At 36.3% G+C, this 23,002-nt stretch overlaps 2 protein-coding genes across 3 annotated transcripts; both read left to right on the top strand.

The window, feature by feature from the left end:
- The first annotated feature begins 9,539 nt into the window (after positions 1-9,539).
- Positions 9,540-11,747, top strand: LOC149163851 (L-ascorbate oxidase-like). Its single transcript, XM_089430826.1, has 5 exons — positions 9,540-9,821; positions 9,930-10,022; positions 10,127-10,333; positions 10,427-10,600; positions 10,692-11,747. Exons 1-5 carry the CDS (start codon positions 9,555-9,557, stop codon positions 11,649-11,651), a joined length of 1,701 nt encoding a protein of 566 aa, XP_089286952.1. The 5' UTR covers positions 9,540-9,554; the 3' UTR covers positions 11,652-11,747.
- A 7,195-nt stretch (positions 11,748-18,942) lies between these two features.
- LOC149163850 (uncharacterized) lies at positions 18,943-20,033 on the top strand. Of its 2 annotated transcripts, XM_089430825.1 has the most exons (3): positions 18,943-19,402; positions 19,478-19,647; positions 19,754-20,033. In XM_089430825.1, exons 1-3 carry the CDS (start codon positions 19,220-19,222, stop codon positions 19,833-19,835), a joined length of 435 nt encoding a protein of 144 aa, XP_089286951.1. In that variant the 5' UTR covers positions 18,943-19,219; the 3' UTR covers positions 19,836-20,033. The 2 variants fall into 2 exon arrangements, with proteins under 2 accessions (XP_089286951.1, XP_089286949.1); XM_089430823.1 differs by having other exon boundaries at positions 18,943-19,647.
- Positions 20,034-23,002: the final 2,969 nt, after the last annotated feature.

Here is a 23,002-nt window from a genome sequence, read left to right as displayed (position 1 = left end):
CTATTGGGTAGAATTTTCATGGATAAGTATTGACTAGTCACTACCCTCAACCTAGGAGAAGGAGATATAAGTTAATCTTTTAGCTAGAATGGTAAACTTGTGATATAATGTTATTTTTTTACTCCACCAAATCTTATAGGATTCTCCTCTTGTACCTCCATATGCCAAGTGTACTTCCCTATACAACCTGCAATATTCAAATGACTTTTAATCTTATAAGAAATTCATTGCATGATGGATAACGTGGCTAGAGAACATGCAATGCATCAACTATAGTGTTCTCATGTTGTACCTCCCCTTTTCTTGTGAGTTGGCATCAATTTTTTACGATTCAATCTAATAGAATTCTCCTATTTTACCTCCCTAGGTGACCTGCAATATTCAAATGACTTTTAATCTTGTACTGACTTCATACCATGATTGATAAAGTTACAAGAGCACATGCAATGCACCAAGTATAGTCGGAGAAGCAATCCCTTGTGCGTTGGCATCATATCAAGATGGCGTTGGCATCATATCAAGATAGGGAACACCGATTATTGGACAACCTCCTTAAAAGAACTCAAAGTAAATTATTATTGATATGACAGTTGAGATAATAGACATTTATATTATTACACATATATATGTGGGGTATATTTTAGGATAAATTTAATAAAATTAGGAAAAGAATATTTTTATTTAAACCATTTTAATATAATTTAAAATAAAAATAAAAATATATATAGAAAAGTATAAAATATATATTATTAAAATTATATATCAATTTTATTATATTTATTGTGAGAATTATAATTATTTTATATATTAGAAATATAATTATTTTTATATATTACATAGAGCTGAAAATATTTTATATATTTTATATTGAAATTGCAGAATATATATTATTAAAATTAAATATATTTCTTCATAAGATAGTTATAGAATTAGAAATACAAATGTTTTTACTATAATTAGTAATAAATGAATTTTTCACCATAGGCCATTATTTTATTAGTATTATCTTATTAATATATTTTTAACATTAAGTCACTTCTTAGAAAAAGAATTTAACCTTATAATAAAACTTATAACATTATTACTATTATCATTAACAATTATAAATAATACAAAAATGTAACACTAGTTAGTAATAATAATATTAGTCTTTTAATAGAATTATTCAGATTATAAGTTAGTAATATTAGCTAAGTAGTATTAGTTTGAAGTTAATAATAACAATAATCTTACTATTATTTTTTACCCTGGACATTATTAATAATAGTAATAATATTTATTTAATAGTAATATTATTAATATCTATATAAGACAACAGTCACTTAAAATATGGGATTTACCATAAGATTAAGATCTTTAATATTAATATATTATTCTTAATAGAATTATCCCCTAATATTTATACTATATATAAGAATAATAATTTTTTTTTTTGTGTAAAGACTAATTCTATTAAAAGGAAATAAAAATAAGGTTACAAAGAGGCAGAAGCCTCAGACGAGAGCATAAGAATGCTTTCAGGAGAACAGAGTTGTCCCACATTTGAGCAAAACCAGTTACAGTGATGCAAAAACTATACATAGAAGCCTGTAAATTGCTAGCAAGCCATAGTGCGGATTTGGGATAACCCCTTTGGAACAGTGGAAACAAACACCTGTAGAATGCAAAACTGTACATGTCATCTTGAAAACCACATACTGTCGAGCCAGAGAGACATAGAACCAGACCGCCGAACCGCAGGAACAGAACCAGAACAATAGACTTCCGAGCCACAAAGACAAGGTACCAAAATGCTGAACCGCCGAAACAGAGACAGAACAACAAAACCAGAAGAGACCGAACCTGACCAGTGACCAAGGAGAAAACTCTGAGAAGGAAGCATCACATGTGGACATCCTGTTCCAGCGGCTCCTCGACGACCGGGCAGGCATTGCCATACCAGAAATCTCCATCACGATCCGCATCACCCTCTCCGCTGCCACCTGGAGGAACCAACATAGGACGGGCGCCACTAGAGCTGCCAGCTATGGCAAGCGAGATAGTGGCATCATGTGAGCAGCCACCTGGTGGCTGAGAAGCGTTAGGATTGACCTCCTCACCATGCATATCGCCACACTTATCCTCCTTACCTTCATCTGCCGAAGGCTGCCCAGTACCAAGGCTGCCTGCAGTTCTGAGAACGCCCTGAGGATGCTCTGCCACAGTATTCGCAGGAGCTTGACTCTGAGCTTCTTCCTCAGAGAAAATTATGGTAATGTTAGCCGTGATGATGGGCTTATTCAAGCTACTCTGAAATTTAAAGTGAGTCGTTTGGAAAGCATTATGCGGGAAAGGTCTGCGAGTTGGACTGGGCGATGGAGAATTCGCTTGGGAAGAAGACAGAGAGACAGGGGACATAGGCTGATCCACAGAATGAGCAGTTTGAGGCCGCGTGCGACCACCTCGGCTCCCGCCATGTCGGCTTCGCATACGATGACGGACCATGGCTAAGCGGCTAGGGGACAACACAAAAGCACAAGAAACTTTAGAGGAGAGCCCCGACTGCACCAAAGGAACCTGGGGAGGGCTCAGAGAGCAGGAAAGAGAATGGGATATGGACGACCCAGGATTAGGTATAAGTGCAACCAGGAACCGGCAGTGAACACCTGAGACCAATCTACTGCATAGGAATCCTGCATTCGGCGGGCAGAGGTTACAAGACGGGAAGCAAACAATGGGCTTGAAGGCCGAATACTCCATGATAAAACCAGCACCTTCTTTGTCTCGGCCGATGTGTGCATTAAAAACAACTTGCAGACGGACCTGCTCGCACCCTATGTGAGCCATCAGGATCCATGTGAAGACTTGGAGAATAGCGCTGGCCAACAGGTGGCAAGGCCAGGCGCTGTCCCTCATAAATGTCACCATTAATGCAAATGAAAATCACCCGCATCCGGGTTATAAGAATAATAATATTAATGTATATTAATAATATTATTAACAATATAAATAATTTATTTAAAAGTTTTTTAACAACCTTGACCCCTCCCCTTGGCCCTTGGTCAAATCTAGCCGTTAGAAGTCTTGTTTGTCCGTTGCTTGGTCAAATATAGCTGTTGGAATGGCCTGATGTCCCTATTTAACTTATCGCTTAGATTGGATCTTCAACCTGTCGTGAGGATGAACCACATTGGTTGGTTCGAAAAGTGTCGACAAATGATTTTTCATGTGATTTTGCCGAAATTATTTTCACAAACATATTACAATTTTAGTACAATTAGAAACAAGAATATTCTTGTACATAAATGTGGAATATATATTTTATGCCGTAGTCTAACTAGCCGGAGGAATTGCCTGGAAAGTTATGGAAATTCCAATCATATTTAGAGAAAATCCGGCAAGGATTTTTGTAAATCCAAGTTATAGTTGTTAAACTTTAACATTTTAGGTGTACTAGAGGTTTTTGATGGCGCTGAATCCATTTCCACCATAAAAATAAGATTCAAACACTACCTCTACAAATAATTTTGAAATTTTTTTAACCAGATTCCGACCACTCTTAGTTGTCCGAGCAATTCCTCTGCCTCGCTGGACGACTCCCTATTTTATTAGGCAAGGTTGCTTCTGCTATATAGCCCATCCGGATTGAATTGTATGATTTCAAAGTTAGATTTGCAACATTACTCAGCGCATTTGTGAAGTCGTCGATAGGCTGAGACAACAATTTTTGAACTGTGAAGCGATGGACTCGGGAGATTCACACTTGGTCAACCGACGTTTCTGGTTTATGTTATGGTCTTTGGAATGGTTCGTGTTTTACGAAAGGCTATTATATATTTATTATGTATTTATGATGAATTAAATTGGTTGGTTTGAAAATTTTGATACTGTTGGTTTGAAAGTGAAATTTTTTAACATATCTAATTTTTATTGACAAATTTTGCTTAATTTATTATAAATTACAGAAATTTAAATAAAAAAATACCTAAAAATAACTATTAATTGTTTTTAATTTATTTTAAAATAATTAATTATCCGATTTAAACTAATTGTAACTGACCAGATTCAGATTCAATCAAAGCTTTCCTAACTCATCAGGGTACGTGTAAGGCCTCCGAGCTGCGGAGCGCCGGGCGCATCGTGCACGAAGGCGAGTCGGGCGCGTGGGCGCGCGGGCAGGCAAAATGCGACGGAACTGCGGTTAGTTGCGACAAAGTTTGCGACGAAAGGGAGCATACTAAAATTGCCTAAGTGTTGAACGCACATGTTATGGGGACACGAAGGTTTATATGCATGGAACGATGGACAACAAAACATTCCCAAGCCGACATGGTAAACAAGGACTTGAGGGCGTTCATGATAGAATTTAGGAGGTCGGCCCAAGGCTTAACGCAAGGGTGGAATGCGTATAAGTAAGGGAGGACTGCTCCTCATTCTCACCAAGCAACTTCGCACTTCTAATCTACGCATAGGGGTCAAAAGGCTGCGCAGGGGTAAAAGAAGAATACACATGTCTTATGTGTAGTTCTTCCCTTGTGTGGAGATGGAATTTTGACCCGGGTTGAGAGGTGGAGATTGTGCAGGCAATTGTGTGCAGGATTTGGCAAGGTGAATTAGGAGGCTCGGGTGAGTGTTTCACTTTGTGCAAAGGTGCACATAATTTGTAAGAAGGTTGTTCTATGCCTTGATGTAAAATATTCTAAGTGTTGGCTTGAAGTTTGTCAAGCATCACTTGCATTTGTACAATTGAAGTAAAGCTGTTATAATATATATTGCTGGGCAGACTTTCTGGGAGTTGCCCCTCCCTTTGTACTTGTTTATTGTTGATGTTCTCGGTTTATTGTACATGGTTAATGATTGAGAATGATCTTCTTTAAAGTATAAAGGATAACTCTTTACTTGGTTGCAAGAGAACATAAGTTAAAATAAGTTTATGTTGGAGTAGGCGTAGTCCATAAATGTTAGTATTGTTAAAAAGAAAGCGTTCGGTGGTGCCGCACCTTGCTACAAGCGGTTGAAAGATCACCGCAGGTGTAGGGGCGTGACAGTTGGTATCAGAGCAAAGGTTGCTCGAGACAGAGATAAGGGTACTTGCAGGTGAAGGAAACCGTTTCACACGAAGTGGAACAAGGGTTGGTTCAGGTTGCAGGATACTCGGTAGAGTTCTTGTATGGTCGAGACTAGATCACAAAGGAAGAAGAAGCTGGTCGAGATGGCAACCGGGTCTAGTCATGGTGGCAAAGAAACTCCTATGGAGTTCATTGAAAGGGTGTTGGTAAAGTTTGAAAATATGGAGATTTCTTTTGAAGAGAAACTCGATAGACTTCAAATGCAGAATGATGAGCTCAAGACACAAAATGAGTACACTGAATATAGTTGTGCACAACTCGAACAAAGGGTCAGAGAAGTCGAGGAATCAAGGGATCAAGGTCTTGCAGAAATTGAGAACTTGAAGAAGACTCTTGAAGATACAAAGAATGAGCTTACAATTGTGAAGAAGGTCGTGGGGCATAACTCAGGTGGAGGAGTGCCTCATATGAAGGTCAAGGAACCGGAATCTTATGATGGAACGAGGAAGGCAGCAATTCTTGGCAACTTCTTGTGGGACGTGGAGCAGTACTTGGAGCGGTTGAACCTGGTTGATGGTGAGACACAAGTCAAGGTAGCTACTTAGTTCTTGACAAAGGATGCTAAGATGTGGTGGCGAAGGAGAGTGGACCAGATTGCCAATGGCAGTGCTGATGACATTACTTCGTGGAAAGACTTGAAGAAGGCCTTGCAGACCCACTTCAGTCCTCAAGATGACACATGGGAAGCAAGGACCAAACTCAAGTACATAAAGCAAACAGGAAGCCTACAAGCATACCAGCAAGAGTATTCAAGTGCAACTCTAGAACTTCATGACATGGCAGAGAAGGACAAGGTGTTCAACTTCATCATGGGATTGAAACCTTGGGCACGCAATGAGGTAAGGAGGTAGAAGATCAACACACCTGAAGAAGCTTTTGTTGTAGTTGATAGGATGGTGGATCACTTTGAGGAAACTTCTGATGACAAGAAGAAGAAGTCTGAAAAGCCAAAAGAGAAGAAGAAAGATGATATTCCAAAATCAGATGATGGTGCAAAGATGAAGAAACCTTTGAAGTGTTGGTTATGTGAAGGACCACACACAGTGAAGAATTGTCCCTCTAAACTAAAGGTGGCTACGGTTGCACAATCTGATGATGAGGATAATGATGCTTCTGTGGGGATGATGTAGATACTTGGTGCTTCTGCTACTACAAAAGCAGTCTCTAAGGACGATCCAGAAAGAAACAAGTTAGAGTATGTTCGAATGAAGATTGGAGATACTAATGTGCTCACTATGGTAGATAGTGGGGCTTCTCACAACTTCATGGGAGAAGATACTGCAAGAAGAATTGGGCTGAAATTTGTACCGGCAAAGGCGCAAATGAAGACAGTGAATTCTCCTCCTATGAACATCCTTGGTATAGCTGAGAAGGTGGACACTACACTTGGTGAATGGACCGGGAAGGTGAACTTCACTATAGTGCGGATTGATGACTATGAGGCTGTATTGGGGATGGAGTTTATGAAGCAGTTTGATGCTATGATTGTACCACATTTGAAGAAGCTCTACATTTACGATGGAAGGGAAGATGTACCTATTGGTGTGCCTACCATTGGTGCAACAAGGCCTCATTGTAAAGTGGGAGCGATGCAAATGGAGGATAAGGAAAAGGAGAACAAGCGGTTGTCCACTGTTGAGGCAAAGCTTGTGGAACAGTCATTGGTCATTAGATCACTCTCAGATAGCATCTTGGACTTAACAGGGAGGCTAGAGTTGGTGGAGGATGATGATGATGATGATGAGGTATATGTGAGGCCAGATGTCCAGAAGGAAGACCGGGTTGCTTACCTACAAAGGATGGAGATTGAGGATCCTGATAGATGGATTGAATTGATTAGTGAGGAGGAGCCTTCAGGCTCTGCTCCCTCTACATCTTCTTAGATGAATAAGAAGGTGGGCTCATTGTTAGCTGCTCATGGCAGTGAGCCCTCAAGCACATGGAGCAGGTATGATTGATGGTGGCACATTGCAGATGATGAAGAGGACTTCATGGACCTGAATGGGGCACATCGAGAGTCGGTTTGATGAGATGATCTCTTCACTTTGGAGGAGACACACACATGGACAACGTATTGCAGATGACAGTGGTTCTACATATGTTGCGGTGATGTTTGCCTTATGTGGAGGAGACCATATCATGGTTGATGGTATGTTGTCGAGGACGACAACGATTTCAGGTGGAGGAGAATGTAAGGCCTCCGAGCTGCGGAGCGCCGGGCGCATCGTGCACGAAGGCGAGTCGGGCGCGCGGACGGGCGCGTGGGCGCGCGGGCAGGCAAAATGCGACGAAACTGCGGTTAGTTGCGACAAAGTTTGCGACGAAAGGGAGCATACGAAAATTGCCTAAGTGTTGAACGCACATGTTATGAGGACACGAAGGTTTATATGCGTGGAACGATGGACAACAAAACATTCCCAAGCCGACATGGTAAACAAGGACTTGAGGGCGTTCATGATAGAATTTAGGAGGTCGGCCCAAGGCTTAACGCAAGGGTGGAATGCGTATAAGTAAGGGAGGACTGCTCCTCATTCTCACCAAGCAACTTCGCACTTCTAATCTACGCATAGGGGTAAAAAGGCTGCGCAGGGGTAAAAGAAGAATACACATGTCTTATGTGTAGTTCTTCCCTTGTGTGGAGATGGAATTTTGACCCGGGTTGAGAGGTGGAGATTGTGCAGGCAATTGTGTGCAGGATTTGGCAAGGTGAATTAGGAGGCTCGGGTGAGTGTTTCACTTTGTGCAAAGGTGCACATAATTTGTAAGAAGGCTGTTCTATGCCTTGATGTAAAATATTCTAAGTGTTGGCTTGAAGTTTGTCAAGCATCACTTGCATTTGTACAATTGAAGTAAAGCTGTTATAATATATATTGCTGGGCAGAGTTTCTGGGAGTTGCCCCTCCCTTTGTACTTGTTTATTGTTGATGTTCTCGGTTTATTGTACATGGTTAATGATTGAGAATGATCTTCTTTAAAGTATAAAGGATAACTCTTTACTTGGTTGCAAGAGAACATAAGTTAAAATAAGTTTATGTTGGAGTAGGCGTAGTCCATAAACGTTAGTATTGTTAAAAAGAAAGCGTTCGGTGGTGCCGCACCTCGCTACAAGCGGTTGAAAGATCACCGCAGGTGTAGGGGCGTGACAGTACGCTTCCCTTCGAGATTTCATTTAATTAGTTTAATATTATTTACCATTTGCTTCGGAAGGACAAGTTCATTTGGACAGAAATTTAACAAAACATATAATTGAAATCAAAATAATGAAGCATGGTCGGTTGCTTAATAAATAATTATTAAAAAAAACACTCATGTTCGTCTTTTTCACGTCACGGATATCAGTATATCGTTTGACCAATTTAAATTTATTGGAGGCCGGTACGTGCTTTTTCAAGATAATGATTTTCGTAATTTCTTGTCCTGATATGTTCATTTTTTGGTGTTTAATTCATAGTATAATAGTGTAAAAGCAGAAACTTGCGTTTTGATCGGGCATTCATATGACGTTAGTAACATGCAAGAATTTTTAATTATATATATGATTAATTAATTAATGTTGAAAATTTATATATTATTTAATTAAATGGAAATTTATGAAATATTTGTTATTAATAATATTGAATATGAATATGAATATTCAATTTATGGTGGATGGGGATATGTGGATTTTTTTAATTGATGTTTAGATTAATTTTTAAAGGAATATATTCAATATAATTTTTATCAACAATGATAGTGTGTAAGAGAAAGTATTCAACAGCTATAGTGTGTTAGAGAGTTAGGTTGTATTGATTTTTATTAAATTTAAAAAATTGATATGTGAATGTCCATCAATTTTTTAGAAATTTTCAAAACATACTTAATTCTAAATATTATTAAAATATAAAAATAATAATTCTAAAAATATATTAAAATTAGATTATTATATATAAATTGTCATAAATATAAATTGAACACGATCAAAAATATATTAAAAAATAATATTTAGGATTGTTACGTAAAATAGTTGTTAATATGATCGAAAATATATTAATTAAGTCATTTTGAATGGTTACATAAAATAATTGTTATCTCCCACCGAAGTGAAAAGAAATTGTTATAATGACTATTTCAAAAAATTGTTATAATTTCTATTAAAAAAATTTATAATGACTATTTTCTTATAGATATAGTCTCACCTTGTAACTGAGGGAGAGAGGAACTGAGGTTGAGATGACTTCATGAGTGTCCTCTTCGGTGGAGTTGAGAAGGTAACTTTGTGACTCATCTAATTAAATGACGTCAGAGAGAGAATGGTCCCTTTCGTATGTGTAACGCGTATGAGGCAGCCGGGAATAGGGACTGGAATGTGCCTTGTTCCTATATGGTTGCTTCTGTCTGCAGGCTATAAAGCCAATCCCCTTTGAAGGCATCGATAGCCTGAGACAACAGTTTTGGAACTGTGAAAAGATGGAGTGTCGATCCTTATGCTTTATGTTTGCAGTGGTGATGGTTTTGGGAATGGCACCTGTGTCAGAGGCGAAAGTCCATTACCATAAATGGAAACTAAGTTACAAAAACTGGTCTCCTGATTGTATGCCAGCAACGATCATCTCCATTAATGGGCAATATCCAGGTCCGACGATCAGAGCTCGGGAAGGAGACACCATTGTCGTTGAAGTAAATAACCAGATGCCCACTGAAAATGTTGTCATTCACTGGCATGGAATTCGCCAGGTGCGATTCGGTTTTCATTAAAGTAATTTGAGAGATAAGTCTTATTTTGATTGATTGGTTCTTTCTTTCCCCACCATATGTGCTTTTGGTAACGTTCATGTGCTTCAGTACGGAACTCCGTGGAATGATGGAACTGCTTCCATATCTCAATGTGCGATTCAGCCGAGCACGACTTATATTTACAAATACATTGTTGACAGAGTATGTTTAGATCATATTTCCTTTTCCACAATTGCATCTTAGCATGGTTATATTTCGTTGCGATTCTGTAAGAAGACGGCCGCTAATGTTAATCATGTGTGCAGGCTGGGACATATTTCTATCATGGCCACTATGGTCTGCAGCGGACGGCCGGTTTGTATGGGTCTTTGATAGTCGACTCCGCGAAAACAGAGCCCTTCGTCTATGACGGAGAACTCAGCATCCTCCTCGATGACTGGTGGCATACTAACACGTACCAACAGACTGTAGGCCTCTTATTCAATCCCTTCGCCTGGGTTGGAGAACCCCAGGTATTATTCTGCCATGGCACTACTTTTTTGTTTGTTGGTGAAACTTGGAAGTCAAATTAACAGAAGTGAATTTCTGGATTCAATGTATTGCAGTCCCTATTGATAGAGGGCAGAGGAAAATACGATTGCTCGCTAGACCGTAGTCAAACATGCAACGTCACCAGCAGCCAATGCTTACCGTACATTTTAGCAGTGAAGCCTGGCAAGACATACCGCCTACGCATCGCCAACGTTGCTTCTTTATCGGCTCTGAATTTTCTGATTCAGGTGAAATAACAGATTCATGGATTCTACACTCTTTCATCTCTAATCAAAAGTTAAAATGATGAACTATAACTGTTTGTTCTATGTTTTTCAGGGACACAACATGACCGTTGTTGAGGCGGATGGACACTATGTGGAACCGGTGGAGTTGGAAAATCTTGACGTGTATTCGGGAGAGTCGTACTCAGTTTTGATAAGGGCCGACCAGGATTCCTCCAAAAACTATTGGGCAGCTGTGAGTGTGAGAGGTCGGAAGCCCAATACGACTACGGGCCTGGCCATCCTCAACTATCTACCCAATCTCTCAACCAAGGCACCCACCACGCCGCCCCCTCCGAGCCCACTCTGGAACGATTATGCTTATAGTAAGTCGCTCGCCAAGAAGTTTGTGGCCCTCGTCGGACACGAAGAACCTCCTCCTATGAAACCCACCAGGCAATTGATCTTACTGAACACACAGAACAAGATCAATGGATTCATAAAATGGGCCATCAACAACATATCGCTGGTTCTTCCTCCCACTCCATTCCTGGCAGCCATGAAATACAAAATCCAGGGCGCCTACCATTCCACGCCCCCTCCGGATGTCTACCATCCCCGAGATTACAACATCACAATCCCTGCCACCAATCCAAATGCTGTTGCAGGGAATGGTGTGTACGTCTTCGAGCTGAACTCTGTGGTTGATGTGATTCTCCAGAATGCAAACACACTGACTGCGAATGACTCGGAGATCCATCCATGGCACCTGCACGGTCACTCTTTCTGGATTCTCGGCTACGGCGACGGCGTGTTCGATCCTCGAGAGGATCCCAAGAAATACAACTTGGTGAATCCTCCTCTTCGTAACACGGTGGCACTGTTTCCGTACGGATGGACAGCTCTGCGGTTCAGGGCAGACAATCCGGGAGCGTGGCTTTTCCACTGCCATTTGGAAGCTCATTTTTTCATGGGAATGGGGGTGATGTTCGCAGAAGGTATTGAAAAAGTAGGAAGGTTGCCTCATTCTGCCATGGGATGTGGACTCACACTGAACAAAATGATGCATAACTGATCCATGGTTGACACGGATACATGTACTAGCTATGTTCTACCGCAAGAACAAAAAAAATAGATGACTAGTTTTCAGCTCGTATTTGTTGCAGTTGTACAGAAACAAATTTGTGCCATATGGTATAAATTGCCCCATTCTTATTGTTGTTTAATGGAATGTTGCAGTCCTACCTGACCTGATCATCATCGCAAAATATGGGATGCTTCTGATGGTTAACTTCACCTTATTACACATTTACATTATTCAATATCTACGTTTTTCCGTTTGCCTGTCTGTACAGAAGGTAGTTGTTAAATCAGTAACGGGGACAATTATGGTTAGATTATTCAATATTTATGTTTTTCCGTTTGCCCATCTGTACAAGAGGTAGCTGTTAAATCAGTAATGGGAAAATTATTGTTTGCTTGTTTGTATAATAGATATAAATTTATTAAATCTAATTGTTAAATTAGTAACGGGGACAATTATTATTTATTGTTATGGGTTAGTGTAAGTTGACTCATTATCATTATTTAAAGAAAACTAGAATATTTAGAATTATTTTATTGGTTGTTTGCAGGGGACAAATTTTAATATGTTTCTTTACATCAAAGGAAAACTAGCTCTTACCAAAGTAAAAGCTATTTTAGAACATACTCCAAGCCCAATTTTACTTTCTCAAAGAACCATATGATGTGTAGTTCTACTCAAATAAAAATAAAATAACTACTTTTGTAAATGATGGAAGTGAGGGTTAAATTTGACATGTATTTATAGAGATTTTCTATACTTAACCATCTAATACCCATCATTTTAAAATCTGCATGTTAGTGACGATAATTATCTAATTTTACAAACCATATATATAAGCAATTCTAAATAAAATTGCAAGAAGAAAAAAAAAACTAGCAATTCAAGATAAGCATAGAGTGCCATGAAGTTTAAAGGTCGAGACTCACACGCACCATTATTTAAAGAAAACTAGAATATTTGGAATTATTTTATTGGTTGTTTGTAGGGGACAAATTTTAATATGTTTATTTACATCAAAGGAAAACTAGCTCTTATCAAAGTAAAAGCTATTTTAGAACATATTCCAAGCCCAATTTTACTTTCTCAACTAACCATATGATGTGTAGTTCAAATCAAATAAAAATAAAAAACCATATATACAAGCAATTCTAAATAAAATTGCAAGAAGAAAAAAAAACTAGCAATTCAAGATAAGCATAGAGTGCCATGAAGTTTCATGAAGTTTAAAGGTCGAGACTCACACAACATGTCCGTATCTATGAGCCATTGATATTCTTTATAAAACACTTACTTTTCTTGTTTGTGTGGGTGGAATGAGGGCATTCCTTTTGATTTTAAGAGTTCTATGTAGTTTCTTTATTGTTGGTACACTAGTGATAGATTTAGGTTTTTAATAAAATGGTTTTTTATTAGTTTGATTAGGAAACAAAAATATTTTGTAGTTAGATATGGAAGTCTCAAATGTGTGGTTACCAAGGCTATGATGCTTTGGATACATTCATACTTGAATCTAAACACAATTGAGTTTGGACCTCTTAGGTGTTAGCAACACTGCCCGAGAGCTCTATTTGTGCCAGAAGATTAAGAATTTCTTCAAAATACATGCTATGCATATGATTATTGTTTGACAAGTAAGAATCCTCCCAAATTCATATTTGAAAGTGGGTTCAAACTTGTTTTATTATTTACAAAGTCTTGCTTTAATCTAAGTGATCATATTAAAAGTTGAGATCAACTATTACTCTTAAGAACGTATTATAGTTAATATGCTTAACCATACTACTTGAAAACTTTTCAAAAAAATAATTTAGTCTAATTTATAAAATCTTTATAATTATATAAATATTAATTATATGTAATTGCACCACATTATTAACTACACTGACCATAAAAATAAATACTATTAAATATATTTAACTTTTTTTAAGTAATATAAAAAAAATGTAATTTGCTTGAATATATTTAACTTTTTAATTTTGAAAATATTTTTTAAAATAATATAAATGACCCAATGTAATTTAATTGAATATATTTAACTTTTTAATTTCGAAAATGTAATTTTAGGTTAAAATCAAAATTAATAAATTTATTAAGAAAAACACAAAGAACGAAAATATGCTTTTATATTCGCAACAAAGTCACATACAATATAATGTTCAAACGACAAGTAACAATAAAATTCATTTAATGTTCAAACGACAAGTAACAATAAAATTCAAAGGACAATTTTGCATAAACATATAATTTTGCCCATCAAATGTATATGAAACTTAAGTCAACTCCCTTCTCCGTGATTTGGCCAGGTGCTCATGCGCGAATCTTCGGTACTCTCACTCTCCGGTCTCTTCGGCCATCTCTATCAACGAAGGCATTCATTAAAAGAACTCTTCGACCCATCCTCATCAATAAAGGAATTAATTAAAATAATTTGTATGGAATCTTCTTTGGCTTTGGAGATTTTATTGGCAGAGGAAGCCGACTTTTCTCCGTTTTATTTTGCTTTAAAATTGGGATACTTTTAATTTTAATATAATTTGAATTTTAAAAAATATTCAAAATATTAATATTTTATAAAATCACAGTGGAATATGTTTTAATAATTGCTAAAATTTTGTGGTTTAAAAGTCAAAATTGGCCTTATATATTTTTTAAACATTTCAATATATTATTTTTTAGTGATGGTTAAAGTTATGTGATTCATTTCACTTATTTCAATCTTATTTTTTCACCCTTGTAAGTTAAGTGGATTATTAAAAAATCATGAGAAATTAGTTAGTTACAACTACTCCTCATAGAAATGGTCATAGATGAATGACTTACTTAACTCAGTTGAATCCCAAAAAATGATATCTAATATAATGCACTGCTAAAACCCCTCAATACTTAAACACAAAAGAGTGAAGGGAACTCTACTTGAATGGTTCATGAGGCACAATACTTGCTAAGGTTTTGCAAATGGGGTAGCAAGCTAAGTAAGCTTCATTGTGGGGAAAATTCCATAGTTAAGAACGTTTGAGCCATAGGTGATTTGAGATGGGGCCAAAGGGGATCTAGAATGGGTGACCTTCCCAGAAAGTCTTGGTGAATCCCAAAATATCTAATATTATTTTTTTTCAATATTAAAAAAATTTGAAAAGGAAAATATAATATTGAAAGTCTCAAAAACCCCTTAAAATTTGTTGTCAATAATATATATTGCAAACATAATTATATCTTGGAACAAAATGTATATTTTTACATCAATAACACGTTATAAGAATTTATGTATTCATCTATATAGCCAACTATACTAAAAATTATATAATACCCAATATAAATTTAACTTCTTAAAAATTCCACATTATAGTGAACAATATAAATCTCAAATTACCAACCAAGTTTATGTTTGGAATGTGTTCATATATAAAGTGTGTATAAACAATTTTTAAAAATATACATTTATATCCTCAATTATTATTACTCATTTTTCAAACTAAATTAAATTATAATTTATAACAATTATTTGTTAATATAATCTAACCACCTTTCATTGTATAATGCAAAATACCAATATTACACTTTAATATTTATTCAAATTTCTAATAAAATATTACATTTTAATACTTATTCAAATTTCTAATAAAAAATACACTCCTGAGCTAGTTATAACCTATAAACTATAACTAAATTGATTAACACCTTTAATAAGAAATTCACTTTGAAAAAAATTATTATATAAAAGTTAAAATACCATCACCATTTGTTAATGGCTAACCAAAACCATCTCATGATCCCAAACGCTGCGTGAGAAAGGCAACAAATAAGTTTTATGCTATTGGGCTGTATTGAGCGGCGCTTGTATATTCCCATCATTCGATTTTAACCTCGGCAAAATCGAACGGTAAGCATATACAGCCACTGCTCATTTGTTGCCATTGAAAAATAAGTGAGCCATGCATCCCAAACGCTGCTTGAAAAGTAAGTGGGCTATGAGGAATTAATAATTTTATTGTTCATCCGCGGATTAATCCACACTGAGTTAACAAAGTGAATCACATATTCAAAATTTTCAAGTATCATTAAACTTCGTAATTATGCTTAAAATTGTTTTAATTAGGTTAAAAATATATTTTTTAATATTAAAGAATTCAGTTAATTATTTTATTTTTTTATAAATTATTAATCTATAATTATAAATAATAAAGTTCTTTTGAAAAATAATGAGAAATCAATTTATATTAACTTTGACCAACACTAATAATTATATACTATTAATTTGACAAACACTAATAATTATATATTACTAATTTGACAACTGAATTACGTAAATTTTTCTATTCCATTAAAAAACCAAAAAAACTATCAAATTTCTAATTTTAAAAAAAACGACTGATTTAAACGAGGTCGCTGCAGTGAATCGTGCCACTGCCATGTGTTTGTTAATGTTTGCATTGGAGTGGCATTATCAAATGCCCTTTCGACCATTCTTTATGATGGTTGTCGAATTGAAAGGACGTCTAATAAGTGAGCGACGTAGTATATGAAAATGGGTAAGTTAACGATAATGATGCGTGGGGTGCCTTTTGTCGCGAGGAAATATTAAACTATAACGTAAATGTCAATGTAATTTTAAAATGTCAATGTCGATGTCAAGGGAGAAATTACATTTCGTCTATTATTGTCTATAAGGGTCGCTATTATTTTAATTAGGGTTATATAGTAGTTGGTATTTCTTATTTTATTTAAATATAGTATAATTAAATTAAAAATTAATAAAAATAAATATTAAGAAATAAGTGTGTTGAATTTATCAAATATAATTTATTATTATTGTTTATATTAACATATATAGATTTTAATATATATGTTTATTTTGTCTGTATATAATATATATGTTTATTTTGTATATGTGTGTTTTATTTTTTATTAATATGTATAATTTTATAATTTATTAAAATAGTTTTTTAATATAATAATAAGTCATTTTAAATTGAAATGTGGAAAAAAACTATAATTCATGAAATCGAGAATAATAGAAAAAAAAAAAAGAAATAAAACTTAAAATAAAAAATTAGTAACTAATAGAAATGGAAGTTATTAAAACAACCCATAATAAGACCTCAACTATTCACCTTACACATAAATAGATTTAAATAATAATAATAAAAAATAACAAGAAAATGAATTCCCAAAGTTAAAGTATGGATAAACGACAAAATTCAAAGACAAAATTGAATGCCTAATACCATATCCCCCGCAGGTATAATAATGTGATTGATGTAATAGGAGTCCAGGTCAAATTAAATGTTATGTAGAATAGTGGTATAGTATATAATAATGTGATTAATGTAATATGAGTCCAAGTAAAATTAAATGTTATGTATAATAGTGGTATAGTATATGTTATTTTAATAATGTGGTTAATGTAACAAGGCTGCATAGCTAGTGTTTGGTGCCCCTTAGATTAAATATAGCTAATTTAAAACAATTTTTTTGTAAGTTTGGCAACAATGAGGCTACATCATAGTCATGTCCAAGAATAATAGGCAAATAGGACAAAGAGTTGAATGAGTGACTTAACATCTCACCTAATCATCGTATATTCAAAGTCCCATAGACAACTAAATTAAAACAATTAAAATATGGAATTGTTTTACATTTTATTTATTGATTTTAGTTTAATTTAATATATTGATTGATTATATATTCATTAATTGTAATTGTAATTTAATTAATTTTATTTATATGTAAATTTAAAATGTAAAAGAATTAAACTTTTGATTAAAGTAAAATAAATTATTCTACTATTGATTTGTTATAAGTTAGGTGGCATGACATGCTTTGCTATAATTTTGTAGTTACAGTTGTAACCTAACTCTTTTCCTTATTTCCTCCCCATTTTAAAACAAATTGAAAATTATAGTGACTTTTCCTTCAAATAAAAAAGGACAATTTTTTAGCATGGTAGTGATGTTGTAACTTAATGTGCCTAGTTCAACATTTTGATTAAATCAAATTTTCTATCTATCTATCTATATATATATATAAACTTTTTAACTCAATCAAAATAGAATTGAAAAAAAAAAAATGAATTGTTGACCCATATTTTTAACCATAATTATTATGCTTTAGCTTTCACAATCAACAAAAACTTCTTAATTCAATTTTATATCACTTATATATAATATTGAATATCACCCTGAATGATATTTTATTAAGTTAATAAAATATTATATTTTATATTGAATCATACTTTCAACCTAAAAATATTTCTACTTTATTAAAAATATATTGTTATCTTACATTAGAAATCTCACACATATATATACCTGGCATCAAATTCTAATTTTACACAATATTGCATTTGCATCGAAACATTAAAATATACCATAACATCCATTAATAAAAATAAATATTATATACCATCAAACTTACAACTTTTATAAAATAAAACAATCACAATTTATTAATAAAATAAAAATTATAATAAAAAATTTAAAATTATTATAAACAACAATTACGAACTCAAATACTATACAAAATATTATATATTAGAGCAAGATATTAAAATAATATTATATATTAAAGCAAGATATTGAAATAAAATGGGAAAATATTGCATCACACCAAGATTAAAAAGAAAACGGCCCATCATGTTTGTGCATGGAAAATGCTCTTACATCAACTCTTTGATGCAACTTGCTAATAATGTTTCCTTTCATAAATGTGCAAACTTGTATATGTAAAATTGACAGCACATAAAAAAACTTAATTATTTCGTTATGCGATGTGACATGCCATAACAATTTTTTTTCACATTATTCCCAATTAATAATAAAGTTGTGTTAACATTAAACATAATCCAATTTACTTTTATCTATTTTTAAGTTATTATTATAATTTATTGTTAATATGGAAGATAATCTAATTATATTTATTTGGAAGATAATCTAATTGTATTTATTTAAAAATATTTTAGAATATTATTTCAAGGGATTTTAACGGATTTTAAAATATTAATTTATTTTTTGAAAATGTATTTAAAGCAAAAATTGAACTCAGCTATATCACCCATGAGAAGATGCACTAGTATAGCATTTTTAATAGATTTTAGCGTAATTTGATAGCTATGAAAGTAAAATATGAAAGCTTCTCTTCATGCAATGATTTAGCCACTCATGAAACATCTATTCAAAACTTTGTCCTTCTTCCTGTACTGTATGTCATGGAAGAATGGTGGTCTTTCCTACACAAAGATCCCTTCCTTAATGCCTTTTAATGATATTTGTTGATGGCCCAGCCCTGGTGACGTGGTCTCGGCCACGTGACTCACCTCAGTCCCACGTGGTCACACTTGCGTGGGTAAATATCTGCTCCAGCACCGATGCGCATTTAAGTTTTCATCTTCCGGTTACCAGGTGGATCACCGGTCCTCTCCGTGGCTTCCCGCCTTTGTAAAACCCTTAAGGTTTTAGTCTTGGCTCATTTGCTTCCGTCTCCCCTTCTGTTCCAGCTCCGCATGGCTATAGCGCTGCCCTCTGTGCACTGACACCTACCTAGCTCTCACTCTGTCACTGATGGTGGCCTCTCGGGCCAGCTACACTCCGTCTCCGTCTGCTACCTGCTCTGTATTGTTATGGCGCTGCTCTCGCGCGTTATCCCACCATATTCATTACTCTGTCACTGGTTGTGGCTCTTGTTCGAAATGCAAAACCTTTGCTGTAGCTGCTGTCTTCGTCGACCCGGTTTGGAAGTCTGTGGTAAGGATTTGTATTTTAATGGCTTTAGCTAAACAGTCTTTTGGTTTCCAGTCTCTGAACTCTGGTCCTGTGCAGGTATTCGCAGCCACAGAGTTACCTTCCCTCCGAACGCAACCAGGCTTCAAGGTAACCTCTTGTTCTATGATTTATCGTCCTCTGCCATCTGTTGTCGACACTTACAATGTTCTTGTGCCTTTCAGCTTGTGGTTTCATTTTGTGGCTCGGCAACCTTCGTCGACCCTTGGGTAAGTTCACTGTTCCTTTACTCCTGCAACTTACAATATGACTCGGCTTCTTCTGACATTATTCTGGTTATAGAGATGAATTAATTCATTCTGTGCTCCTGTGCAGGTGGGTTGGGACTATGCTCGTGAGGGTTTCTTCTATACAGTCTTCGGCTTCCTCCAATCTCTGGTTTCCTTTGACCGGGTAGGGTCTATTCTCATTTCAGCATTTCTTTAGAGTATGTAATACGGACTAGCTGTAGGGTTCTGCTGGTTAGGGTTTGTAGAATGGGCGTGCCCTTCGCTGGCATTCACATCTTCAGGGTTTCGCTTCTCTGTCTCATTGTATGGCCTCCATGCGTCTATATCTTAGACTTTGCTGTTACGGCAGTGCCGCTTTTGTTTATATGACTATGTTGTTGTCTAATGGACTGTGGTGTACGAAGACTTATGAAATACTGTATTTAAATGAAAACAAATGGTTCTGGAATTGTTACCTCTGTTGATAGTCGCTGTGTTGATTTAATAATGGCTGTGTGACTCTTTGTGTTGGCGTATGGGCTCTGTTCGGTTTGGCCGTAACTCGACTTGATATGAAGTCTGTCTTTGCTTTATCCTCGCAACGATGTACACATATGCTGCTTGTCCACTTGCTCTTCTTGCTGTATGATAGTTCTGGCAACGTACTTATGGTTTCGGCCTGAGGCCTGTGATGCTTCAATGTTTCTAGTTACAGCATATGAATATCGTTCTATATTAACTTGTCTTTAAAATAACAAATAATTGAACTCTCAGTTGTATAACACAGTAAAGTAATGAACAGTACTTTATATTCGGAAAAGGAAACAAAGTTTCAATTACAGAGGGTGTCCTTCTATTTTTGCTTGAATGCTGTCTTGCTATATTTTTTCTTAATTTCTCTTCTGAGGTGAACCAAAAAAAACAGAACCCTCTTACATCGTATTTTCTTCCTTTTGAGCTACACTGAATGTAACTGTTTGGAAACTGAATGCAATAACTACTACCTGTTTCTTTAAACAATAAACTAACTAAAACAGTTGTTGCTACCTAGCTAACTACCAGTAACTTAACTTGTGCTGTAATTAAATAAAAGAAAGGAAATGAATAATGATTAATTAAAAACAACAACCAATTAGTCCTTTTGGTGACCTGTCCAATCACCCTTGAAAGTCGTGTCCTGTCTCTGCACGAACCAGTCATTGAGTCTCTGTCTCCTCAGAGCTGGATGCTCCTGCATCAGGCTCCCGGGGTGGCAAAAAGTCATGGCTCCGTTCCATGAGCTCGTCAACAGAGTAGCCTGCTTTAGTTATCTGCGCTGTGTCGAGCCAAGAACTGTCCTCTATTGGACGGTTCCGCCACTTGACCAAATATCGCAGATACTCCTTCCTGCGTGTGCGTCTAGCTACCTGTGTGTCCAGTATTCCTTCGATCTCAAGGGGTGGTGCCTTTGGTAGTTGTCTCGTCCAAGAACCTTCCTCATAGCTGTCTTTCTGTGGTGCTGTAGTTGCTGCATCATCTTCTGAATTGGCCACATAGGGAAACAGATCTGCCACGTTGAAAATGGGAGAAATTCCAATTTCGGGCGGCAACTGTATTTCGTAAGCGTTCGCAGAAAATTTGCGGATGATTTTGCAAGGGCCGATCTTTTTAAATTTTAGCTTGTTATACTCCCGCTTCGGAAACCTTTCCTTACGTAGATACGCAAGGACTTCATCCCCAACGTTAAACTGAACTTCCCGACGCTTTGTGTCAGCTCGCTGCTTGTATTTCAAACTGCTGTCCTGTAACTTCAGCTTGACCTGTTCGTGTAAATTGCTCATTGCTTGAGCAAATTCTTCCCCATCAGCACTCCGTTTCTCAAGTTTCCCCAAATCCCGTAATTCATGCACTCCTCGCGGATGCATACCGTACAAAATCTGGAACGGACTGTAACCGGTGCTGCGGTTAGGTGAATCGTTGTACGCGAACTCGGCTTGAGCAAGTACACGGTCCCACGTCCGGGAATTTCCTCCTGTCAAACTGCGAAGTAAGTTCCCCAGGCTTCTGTTTACGACTTCCGTCTGACCATCAGTCTGCGGATGATAAGCAGAGCTGAACTGCAATTGTGTATTTAACTTTTTCCACAGAGTTCTCCAAAAGTGACCCGTAAACTTTACATCCCGATCAGAGATGATGGATTTCGGGAGTCCATGTAACCGAACGACTTCAGTAAAGAATAGGTGTGCAATGTAAGTAGCGTCGCTGGTTTTCCTGCACGGTACAAAATGTGCCATTTTCGAGAATCGGTCAACTACAACCATGACTGAATCGAAGCCCCGCTGTGTCTTTGGTAGACCCAAAACAAAGTCCATGCTCACTGAATCCCATGGTCGACTCGGAATCGGCAATGGTGAGTAAAGACCAGTGTTTTGACTATGACCCTTTGCTAGTTGGCAAACTCTGCATCTGCTCACGTACCTCTGTACATCTCGCTGCAATTTCGGCCAGAAATAAAAGTGCTGTACTTGAGCAACCGTCTTGTCGATACCAAAGTGTCCAGCCAGTCCTCCACTGTGTTTCTCCTGTATTATGTTTTCCCTCATGGAACAGTTGGGTATACATAGTTGTCCTCCTTTGAACAGCAACCCTTCTTGCAAGTTATAATCTAGCCACATGCTATCATTCCTTGTCAAAGGGTTTTGACAGGCTTCATATGCCTCCCCAAATTCGGTATCAGCTTGATACAGTTCCTTCAAATGTTCAAAACCCAGAACTTGCATTGTACTCTCCTGCAGAAGCAAGGTTCTTCTGCTCAGTGCATCTGCCACCTTATTCGCTTGGCCACTAATGTGCTTTAATACGAATGTAAAATTTTGCAGATACTCCACCCAAGCTGCATGTTTGTGGTTTAGTTTGTGCTGTTGCATAATATACTGCAAGGCAGAATTATCTGTAAACAAAACAAACTCATCTCCCAATAGATAATGCCGCCAATGCTTCAACGCTTGTATGATTGCATAAAATTCTTTGTCGTAGGTTGAGTACTTCTGCCTGCTCTCATTTAGTTTTTCACTGAAGAAAGCGACCGGTCTGTCCTCTTGACTGAGGACTGCTCCAATGGCTGTCCCACTGGCGTCACAACGAACTTGAAAAAGTTTGTTGAAATCTGGCAGTCTCAATATTGGTCTTTCAGTGATCTTTTTCTTCAAAGTTTGAAAACTGCTTTCTGCCGCTTCAGTCCAGTGAAAAGGCTGATTTGCCTTCTTGATCGTGTCCAACATAGGTGCGCAAATCTCGCTGAAATTTCTGATAAATTTCCTATAAAAACTGGCTAGTCCATGGAAACTCCGGACTTCAAACAAACTCCTTGGTGACG

This window comes from Pinus tabuliformis, chromosome 5_1 (genome assembly GCF_031772625.1).
Source record: "Pinus tabuliformis cultivar Carrire ecotype Pingquan chromosome 5_1, CPIR1, whole genome shotgun sequence".
NCBI lineage: Eukaryota > Viridiplantae > Streptophyta > Pinopsida > Pinales > Pinaceae > Pinus > Pinus tabuliformis.
Note: the sequence above shows the minus strand (reverse complement) of the source record. Positions and strands in the feature narration are given on the sequence as shown.

Coding starts and splice junctions, on each gene's coding strand:
- LOC149163851 (XM_089430826.1), top strand. CDS start 9,555: ATGGAGTGTCGATCCTTATGCTTTATGTTTGCAGTGGTGATGGTTTTG. Junction 9,822..9,929: donor ACTGGCATGGAATTCGCCAG/GTGCGATTCGGT, acceptor CATGTGCTTCAG/TACGGAACTCCGTGGAATGA. Junction 10,023..10,126: donor ACAAATACATTGTTGACAGA/GTATGTTTAGAT, acceptor TCATGTGTGCAG/GCTGGGACATATTTCTATCA.
- LOC149163850 (XM_089430823.1), top strand. CDS start 19,220: ATGGTGGCCTCTCGGGCCAGCTACACTCCGTCTCCGTCTGCTACCTGC. Junction 19,648..19,753: donor CAACCTTCGTCGACCCTTGG/GTAAGTTCACTG, acceptor GCTCCTGTGCAG/GTGGGTTGGGACTATGCTCG.